Below are 10,627 nucleotides of genomic sequence, written 5' to 3'. Positions count from 1 at the left end.
ATTGACAACCCGTGCTAAAACCAGCCCTGTTTCACAGGCAACAATTACAACACTTCTCCAATGACGCAATAAGCATGTAACACTACCATCAAATTAAGGATTAAACAATACATAGAATTTTGGGGGTTTTATCATCTTCAACAGCAGGGAAAGCAACAGGGAGCTGATCAAGGAAATATTTTTACCAAAGTTTTCAATGAAAACATCAACTGGCTGATTCAGAAGGGAATAATTTAGTCAAAGGCAAACAAAACAACATCTACCCCCAAACCAACCGTGCAGGACTTTCATGTAGGATACCAAAGGGATTCAATTCCCTTTTCTGGCCGACGGGTGTTCAGCCCTGGGGCTACCACGTCCCGGGAGCGGGCCCTGCGTTAGACTGTAGCTGTTCTGGGCTGACACATCTCCTCTCCCTTTCCCTCTGCCCTCAAAGTTCAGTTCCATCTCAGTGCCGAATGGGAACATTTCTGAAGTTTCAAGAAGTTGTAAAAGAAAAGAAAAGAAAAAAAAAAAATCTACACTTCATTTGGGGAACACTATCTATACCTTGTAAAAGTGCTACATCGCAGTATTTCCAGTTTCCAAGGGCAGAATTTACACTTGAAGAAAAACAAAACCCACACACACACACCTTAAACCAACTTTGTGACTTTTATTGATGGGCGACAACTTTATACTTCTAGATATCACTAAACTGTGTACAATTAGGAACTCAACATTATAGGAGAGCAGACAGCAAAATTAAACAAAGCAGACTTAAAGAAATGTCAATCTTAATTATCTTGCCCATTTTTTTAATTTCATGTACACAGAAGCATAAATGCAGTTTGAAATTTCTTAATAGCAATAAAGTTACAATCACCCATCTATATAGACTAACATCTTAACTCCAAATATTTGATCTGCAATGTGTACTTAAGCAGTTTCTCATCGCACAATTATTAAAATGTGTCTTCCTATTAGGAACCAGCAACTCTGCATTTTGTACGTTTGTACATTTTTTGAAGCACATAGGACCATTTCCATCTCATACACATCGGCTCATATTTTACCACTTATCAAAAACTATTGGGGAAGCAGAGAGCGCTTTTTTTTTATTTTTTTTTATTTTTATTTTTTTACTTAAGTAAAGATAAAACATTTTCACAGAAATCTACAAGTTCTGTTGCTGGTGCAGGGTTTTTTTTTTTCTACTACGCAATTAGAAAGTGGGAATCAAATGCAAATCCCCTTTTATTATCTTAGGATTCAGCATTAACTCAGATTAATTTTTTTTTTTTAATTTTTGTGATTTATACGACTGAGTCTTTCAACCAAGTGACTTCATTCTGCAAAGCCAAAAGTCAACACAAACTATGTTGTGCACAAACCCAAGGTAGTTTCCTTTATCACGCTATCCCATAGTTGCAAGGGAGGAAAAAAAAAGAAAAAAAAAAAAAAAGAAAAAAGATTCACTCAAAAGAGCATTTACAGGAGAAAAAAAAAGTTAGTGATAGTTGGCGTTCTACAAAGCAGGTATCTTGCACACACAGCGTAAAAGGGAAAAGTTTCACAGCAGGTCAACTCGGCGGTAGTACAGGAGGTAGGCTGTGCGTTCTGCAGACGGCTTCACCACCTGGTACTGATTTATCACTTTGACTGCCTGGTCATCGATGCGTAACCAGCCATTTAGACCAATTTGGAAGACGTCCGTAGTGTAATGGCCACCAGTTGCGCTGTTTCCATGATGATAGACAACTGCAAAGAGAAATTGGTGATGCACATATACGCTATACACAGATAAATATCCACTGAAAAAGTAAATCAAGAAAAAAATGTCACATAGTGCTTTCTTCATAGCGTACTCATGGTTTTGTAGACCGTACGATCTGGCTTAAGCAAGAATCTCTGAAGTGTTTAGTGCTTGCTTGCTTACATTAGATGCTATGTAATATTAACAATGTTTCTCCAGCACACAAGATCTCATGATTCTAAAAGGAGGTTTAAGTAAATTAAGAATCAAAATCATCAAACTGCCTTTTGTAACTTCCTAGAGGATTTTCCAGGAAGGATGTGCCTCACAAAGGCCGTCTGCAACAGCGCAGCACACCCTTCAGAGCTTCCAACAGGTACTGTCACGCTTAGCGAGCTTTTCTAAGCTACACATTTGCTCTGTCTGCTGATGACAACAGTGTTTTATTGAAACTATTTGTAAAAAAATCAGGTAAAATTATGTAGTAGTCTATAAAAAAAAAATCATCAGGCAAGACTTTTCAAACAGCACTGATTACAAATGTAAGCCAGTTCCCCCCCCGACCACTTTTTTAATTTTGTCTTAACTATAATTTTATTCTGAAAACAGGTTCTATTGAAGTACCGATCTACAAGTTTCACATTTATTAATTCTCAGTAACCTCTTTACCAAAATTGTGAACCGAACACCTCTGATCAACTGCTAACACTGCTACTTCCAAGAGAGAATCAAACTGCCTTCTTTCCTCAGTTATCTCTGTTGGCAGAAGCGTTGTGCAGAAAAGACGTCTCGGCTCTCCTTGCAGAAACCAAACCCAAAGCTTAATGCTGTGCTCAGTGCTAGGTGTGGCAACTGCCTCCAAATGGAAGAGATCTTTTATGTATATAATTCTAAGGATGCGTATAAGAAAGTGCATTTAACTCCTTCTAGGAACGTGTGAGCCCTAACCATATACTTAACAAGAACAAATAAAAAGCTGAAAGAATTGCTGTAATTGGCACAAGAGCAGAAGTATCTAATTATGAAATTCTTTACGCTCTTTCAGACTAGTCATACTTCAAGCTTATTCAGACTTTCTTCACACTTCTAGGAAAATAAACATTTTAGCATAACGACTTAAGCAAAGCAAAAAGGCAGAAATACTGCATCTGTACATTTTGGGGAATTTAAGAAACAATTTTTTTTACAGTAGCTTAAACTTGAATTATTCATGTTCTAAAATTTATTGTTGGATAATTAGGCAAATCCTGGATGCTTTCTAAAACAGTTCTTTAAAAGCTTATTTTAGTAATTTAACACTCATCTAACAAGCTCAGTTTCTGCGGATGAGAAGTCCTAGGCTGACAGAAGACTGAAGTATTGTACTTTTCCATAGAAGGAGTCAGAAAAAATTACAGCAGTAACGCATTTTCTTCAAGCCACCTTAAATATGCTGTCTAAACTTGTCCCAGGAAAACCACTATCAATAAAATAAAAAATTACACTGCCAGAAACAGTCCTGAATTTCCACAAGAGACAGGTATGTTACTTCCTTGTGTAACCTCAGCGGTCACAAAACTGGACCCAAACCACCAAGTCACACAAGGCCACCAGTACTGGCACAGATTTGGTGACACAGAAGTGAAGGCCTCCAGTTCTCCGGTTTATTACGTTCTCCTGACGCCAACACAAATAAGCAGGTGCAAATCGTAAACTGTGTAGGAGTTTTAAACTTCAGGAAATTCATTACTGCCCAGAGACTGTTTTGTTCAATATTAAAATGCTGCTTCTGAATTCTTACATGAGCTTCCAATCTTAACTACCAATTTAGGTCTTTCGTATACATCACAGACACTCTTAAAACATTTGTTTCCTCACACAAAAATCATCATCTCCTCCAAGTTAAACTTTTCCACCTACAATATGCTATCCATACGCCGCCAGCAATACTCATCTTGAGGGTTCAGAGGGATGCAAAGCCAGCATTCAAACAGCCATTTCAAAAGACATTTCAAACATTGTTCTGAGAATATGCGGTGCATTTTAAGCATAGTTATATTACAGCTGTATTTCAGGGTGGATCTGTTACAGAACTCTGTTTTTGCACAAAGCTGGATCAGCGAGATGTATAAATACAGATATAACGATGTATGTGTATATGCACATATGCAAAAGACCCCACTAAATACAAGAATTGGACACTCACAAGCTACTTCAGTGTAATTTAAAAGAAAATATTTTATATGATCCAGGGAACTGCACTGTTTCTAGAATTCTATATGCAGAATTTGTATTTGCAATACAGGGACTAGAGGCATATAGATAAAATACCTGCAAAGAGCCGGTAGGTTCTTTGGCCTTTAAAAATTTTACTTTTCACACCAGGAGATAGTAGCTCTAGAGGAGGGAAAAAAGTCACAAAGGCAACCGTTAGCAAGTTTAGAAATTCAAATTTTAAAGGGATCAATTATTTCTAAGACAAACCAACACTACCATAAAGGAGAAAGTTTACTTAAAACATATTCTGCAGCCTTTAAAGAATGGTCATGGTTCTGATACCCAGTAATCAAGGGAATGAATTTTGAGGTTTGCTGAACACTAACATTTATGGAAGGTTCAAAAATACCACAAAACATCCCTGAAGAATAAATTTAAAAAAAAAAAAAAAAAAAGGGCAAAAGATCAGACTATTCATTTTTTTTCCTTTCATTCCTGCTGTCAGACAATGACAAAAATCAATTTCAGATTCCAAGTCATACTACAACCATTTTCGTCAGTCAAGGCAAATTGAACTAGTTCTACAAACATCCATTCTTTAAAGAATTTTTCAAACAAAATATTAAGTAAAACAAAAGGGTACTGTCTGACAAAGTACATATCTCGCTTGAGATGTGAGTAATCATTAATTTTATTTATCTTTTTCCTATTTGAACTACTGGCTGGCTAACAGCCAATTTGTCAGATCAAAACAAAATGCATTTAATTTGGCAAGCTTCAGATGCTGGATTATATGCAAGCTCTCACACTTTGTAAAAACGGTATCTCTTAAGATATTTGTTAAAAGAATAAACTTTGTTGTTTAACCTGTGAACTATGGCTTAGTTGTCTGCCTCCAGGGTGCATTTTCTAAAAAAATGACCAGTTTCCTTTCATCAGCCACTATTTATTAAAATAATTTGCCACTTCTGTGAATGAAATCCGAGATGAAAATATCTCCTATTACTTGGCAACAGCCTTGTGTAGGGACATACTCCTCATTCAACAGGATCACTTCCAATATTTCGCCCTCAGCGGTCTATAACCCTACTCCTTAAATCTGCAGGAAGCTCTTATTTGGCCAACCCAATGCCTAGGACGTGGCAAAGGTTCTAAAATCATTCACCATAATGTTCTTTGCAAAATGGATGCCCAAACTCATATATAGGCAATGTCAGGTTCAGCAAGACCGAACCAAGAAACCCAAATATATTCTTTTTATGAAGGAAAAGAAAAACAAAAAGAAGAAAGCAGCATACAAGATAGTCATCCAAATTACTAAGTTTCCAGACAACAATGGAGAAGAAATACTGTGCACAAAGCTGGGAGCAAAGAAGAAAACTGAAACACAAACAGATACCCCTAGGAAACACACATTATCTTTTCCCTAAAGAAGGGAAAATTCTGTTAAAAAAAGCTTTACCTTTACTAATTTCCAGATCAACAGGATACTCAATATTCTTGATAAGCTTCTGGCATCCACCAGTTTTCTCATATACAAACCGCTTGAGGTGTAAAACAAGAACAGGGGGGAGTTCTTCTAGTGTCACTCTTCGACTGATCTCCACCTAACACATCCACAGAACAAAGATGAAGAAAAACTGTAATTTTTTGTTAACTGCTCAAAATTACTTCTTTAAAAGAGGAATAAGTAGTTAATTTTAAATATACTAGCAGAAAAAACACATATTTTTTAATTAATTTACGATAAACACTGCAGTTTATGACTTCAACCAAAGTGGTGTCTTAAAGGAGAACCCCAATACTTTTTAGTAGAATGTAACACGTTAGAATGAGCACAGATATTTAGGTACTGCAGTACTAAAACCACCTTGCTGGAGATCCCAACAGGAGAAACTCCTCATGAAAGTTTAGTGATTAATAATTCTTAGCAAGCTATTATATTCTAATCAAAGGTCAGTAACTTGTAACCTAAGCTGCTGAATTCAGAGAACTCTGAACTGTAGAAGACAACAGCACCACAGCTCAGCACCTGAGGCAAAAGTTTTCATTTCTAAAAGCTATTTTCATTTCTAAAAGCTATTTTCATTTCTAAAAGCTGACACTATTTTACAAAAAGCTGAATAGAAGGAAAAAATAAGAACTAATCCAAATCACGTCTTAGTTTTCCACAGGGAAATTAAATTTAATCAAAAAAGAATCTCTATAAAACAAAGGCAAACTCCTAAAATAAAAGATTTTGGTATAAACACCTAAATCTCCATTTATCTTGAGAAATTTCATTGAACGCTCCAGAAATACTGAGTGAAATGCAAAAGCAGTATTGCAACTACTTTGCTGAAAAGTTTGAATCCTGTGTCACTTTAAAGAGCATCCTGAGCATACCTCATGATTCCCCACTAAAATACTGGTTTCTACAACAGACTTCTCCAGTTTTAACTGGTACTATCTTCACTCCTCCCTTCTCATCAAAAGAATCCTGAAACGCTGTTGGAAAACACCTCCTCACAATGGTATCATTAAAATAAAGACCTATTCACAGGGCGAATAACAATGAAGAATATATTAAGAGGTCAGTAGTGCAACTGTTCAAAAGTTATTTTGTTATTAACCAGATGATGTCTGTTGTTCAGCTGAACAAAGTGAGCTGTTATGGTGGCTGTTTAAAAATGATTTAGCCACCATGATCAGCCATTACAGATCAGTAATTAAAGACTTTTCTGTTTAAAAGTATGCTGGGTTCTTGAAAAAGGTTCTGAATAAAGTTAAGAGAAAAATATGAGTTATAACCTCACTGTTTTCTACTAAAACTTTATTTTTTCGATAGTTACAACCAAATAATCCACAAAGTTACTGTCCGAAAACCTGAAACTGGGCTCACAATTGCAGAACAAAAATGTTTTGCCTGCCTCAAAATTATGACATAAAACCCAGATCTCCAAGTAACTGCTTCAGGTTTTTCTGAATTTTTTTGATTGAGAAAAGTATCTTTATTGTAAATCATCAGCACATTATTTTTCAATGCAGGGCCCAATTCTGCTAGAACCTAGTAAGAGTGGAACAGAAATTCATGGGGAAGAACTACTACTATTTTCCAAGCCTGAATAGTAAAACCTCTTACAAAGCTGAAGCAGGCAGATTTTGTAGGGTACTTGATTTCCTCATGGATCTGTGCTAATCCAATTTACAAGAAGTAATTCTACATTTGAAACAGAAATACTCTCTACAAACTGTAAAATTTCACCTGCATCTCAAGAGTGCAAAACACACCCTTCTGCATCCAGAACGCATCAAATGCCTGGCAACAGCGGCAGCTTCACTGAGAACTGAGCTTGGTTTTTTGTGGGTTTTGGTTTTTGTTTTTTTCTTAAATTGGCAAGCCAAACAGGAGCCTGTTCTTTTGCATTCAACAAGTGCCTGCTCGTGCCCATCTCCTCAATTTCCAGGAAATAACATGCAGAATAAGAAGTTAGAAGGCAAAGTCTGAAAGTGAAGGTGACAAGAAGTTCACACAATTCTCTTATGAACTCATGAGAACATGCATCTTCCATGCATCTTAGCATGGAACAGCTCCTGCTTTTAGGGAGCAAATCCAGAGAGGCTTTGTGTAGAGAAAAAACATGCACTTGATTCACCCACTTATAACTATCTCACGATTTTCCTGTATTGCGTCTTCTAAATCCCAAATCTGAAGTCTTTGAATTCAGAGTTTTGTGCAAAAAGAACTTAACAGCTCCCAGCCCAGACCAGGGGCTGAAGAACGTCACTGCAGTGGTTTCAGCAGTCGCCGTTCTCCATCCTCAGTAACCAAACTGGTGTACGGGAACAGATGCCTGCATCTCAGCTGCGCGGCTCCGTATTGCCTTAAACCACGGATCAAAGCGGTTTTGTGTTACGGTGCCAGACGGAACAGCAGATGTTCTGCTGCCCTGACTGTGTGAAGGGGCCCTGCTTTCTGGCAGCAACATTACCAGCTAAAAGTGCCACCAATGTTTGTTTAGTGAACATGAGTCAGAGGCCCAACAAAAACAGTGTTCAAAAAACGGGCAGACGTGGCACTTGGGGACATGGTTTAGTGGGCATGGTGGTGTTGGGTTGATGGTTGGACTGATGACCTTAGAGATCCTTTCCAACCTTAATGATTCCTAGTTTTTACTTTCATTAAAAAATAATCCAGCCACCAAGCCAGGAAACATGAAATTACTACTCTACCCTTAACTGGTTTAGCGGTGGACTTGGTAGTGTTAGGTTGATGGTTGGACTGGATGATCTGAAAGGTCTTTTCCAACCTAAACAATTCTATTCTATGAAAATACTTGTAAGATGCTCAAGGAGCTGTCTCAGAACTCCAGGGGATGTGAAGACTCCTTCTAAGGAGTATGTGGAAGGTAACCTGGAAAAGTAAATGAGGTAAGGCTAGATTTTTACTCAAGAGTCTTCACTTTTGCTAGAAAACATGAGCAGGTCTGCAAATACAAATAAGAGACTGAAAAGAACATCACTTCAGTGAGGATAAAAATTAAGCCCTTTAAAGAACATGTTAACTGCTGAAATACTCAAGATTAAAACTGATCTGCAAGACCAGAAGGAACCAAAACAACTTTCTTCAAATGTTAGTGAGCAAGTGAAATTGAGTCAGGAACACCAAGAGAATGCCACTCCATTTTAAACACCTATTTGCATTTAAAACGCCTAATTATTTTCAACATTGCATGAAAATCTGACTGATTTCCTGTTTATATTAATACACACATAAAATTCAAAATCAGCTCAAAGTGATTGAAAAATAAACTTTAAGAGAAATCATTCACATATATTTGGAAGATTATTCTTTTCATTCTATTGTTTATGCCCACAACTTGTAAAGAATACAATCCAGATTAAAACAATCAAGACACTAATAATTTTTACTAATACAATAATATGATTTTTAGCTTTATTAGTCCTGAGTTCCCTTTATGTAAAATGGAGATGAAATACTTCTTCACAATATATTTTGAAAATTACTATTTACAAAGTCCTATGCTTGTTCTACAGTCAATGTGCTCAGTGTTTTCAGTACAATTTTAATACAAGAACAGCTATTTCAACTTGAATTTCTTTTGAAAAGAGATCTAAAAGACATTGTGAATGCTTGTGTTTCCATTCAGACTCTAAAATATAAGCCAGACCAAACCTCCAGCACCTAATTGGGACACGCATTTCTTCCAAACCCCATAATTGAACAGTGGGTTGTCACTAAAGAAGTTAAAACCGTCTGCAGTAAAAACCAAAAAATGAATGACTAGCAAAACAAAATCTATGTGGTAAATCATGATGAGCTTGCATTGCAAATGCTTCTTTCCCATGGAAGACAAGTGGAGAAATACATGTTCTCTAACACTCCTACTGAGTATACAAGGGAGAGAAGATTCAGCTATTCATCTTCAGCTTTTCAAAGAAAATGGTCCATCCTTTCATTAGCTAACCATTTGGAGTATTTAGAAAACTTACAGACAGAGAAATTAATGTCAGAGGAACATCTACAACTCAAGAGCCTCCTTCCATCCCGGCCTACTGAAAGAAGGTACGAACAGCGTACGCAAAATTTCCATCTGAGCAATCCACACACACCACAGATGATGCGCTTTACTAACGCACACCATAAGAAGCAAGGCAATACCTTAGTGGGGAAAAAGTTTAATTTATTACCCTATATCACAAGTTCTCAAACTGTAATGCCAAATGCATGCGTTTCTTCCTATGAAGTATTTTTTATTGCAATTATTACTATTACGTATTATATTATTTGAAAAATAAGATTAAAAAAAATTGCAGAGCTGCATGAGAATACTGAATAAAATGTCCTGGCACTTAAAGTGACAGAAAATCACAGGGCTTGGAGATCCTAAAAGGTCCTCCCCTCTGAATCAATTATAACAATTTGTGTAAATCTTGACTGGTGTTTCTCCAACCTTCTCTTAAAGCAGCGAGGACAACCCCACAAGCACCACAGATAACACCTAGTCTAGGTCTTACTCCTATTTACCCTTCTGGGTATCACTGAGAAAAAAAATCAGTCTTTTCCTTTTCAGAGCAGCCTTTGACATACTAAGTTTTACATCTGGTTCCATCTTTCTACTTCCATGTTTTTTCTTCTTGATGCTGAACAGCTCCTCCCTCTTATTCGTTCCTTTTACATTACAATTTTTATACTGCCATTCATTTTGAATGCTCTTTTCCAGATATCCTCCAACTGTGAAGCATGCTTTTCTTGAACTGATGACCTAAAACTGAATATAGTATTACTGACAAGTTTTTTTTAGGGCTGTGTACAGCAAACCAGTCAACTATACAGTGCCAAGGACGCTGAATGGAGGTGTTACTGGCTATTGAAAGATTTCAGATTATTAATCCAGAGAGAAAGAGAGTGATCATCAGATGTTTTAGTGAGGTTCTAGATGGAGTTCTACCAGGCCTACCACCAATGAGTATTTTCATTTTTTATTTGTAAGTGCAATGTGTAAATCAAAACCCATCAAGGATAGCCACACAGCCAGCCATGCAAGTGTTCTGCTACAACAGTTTTCTTAAAGCTGGAGCATGCTTTCAAATGATACTCTGAAAGAGCTGCTCCTTTACTAAGAACGTCTGGCAATCCCCAGGAATCAGTATGTTAAGATCAGCTTATTTTACTCATAATAGTATGTATTATTA

The 10,627-nt window shown here is 36.8% G+C and overlaps 1 protein-coding gene across 3 annotated transcripts in view; it reads right to left on the bottom strand.

The window, feature by feature from the left end:
• Positions 1 to 647: 647 nt before the first annotated feature.
• Positions 648 to 10,627, bottom strand: part of USP10 (ubiquitin specific peptidase 10) — a 57,074-nt gene continuing 47,094 nt past the window's right edge. For 2 of the 3 annotated variants that reach the window (XM_075715473.1, XM_075715475.1), the window contains 3 exons: positions 5,394 to 5,538; positions 4,046 to 4,111; positions 648 to 1,740 (listed from right to left, as the gene is read on the bottom strand). In XM_075715473.1, the coding sequence (XP_075571588.1) occupies positions 1,553 to 1,740; positions 4,046 to 4,111; positions 5,394 to 5,538 (399 nt within the window). In that variant the 3' untranslated portion in view covers positions 648 to 1,552. The remainder of the gene's footprint in view (positions 1,741 to 4,045; positions 4,112 to 5,393; positions 5,539 to 10,627) is intronic. The other variant, XM_075715474.1, reaches the window with a different exon arrangement.

Source organism: Pelecanus crispus, chromosome 8 (genome assembly GCF_030463565.1).
Source record: "Pelecanus crispus isolate bPelCri1 chromosome 8, bPelCri1.pri, whole genome shotgun sequence".
Lineage (NCBI taxonomy): Eukaryota > Metazoa > Chordata > Aves > Pelecaniformes > Pelecanidae > Pelecanus > Pelecanus crispus.
This window is presented reverse-complemented; position numbering and strand designations above follow the sequence as displayed.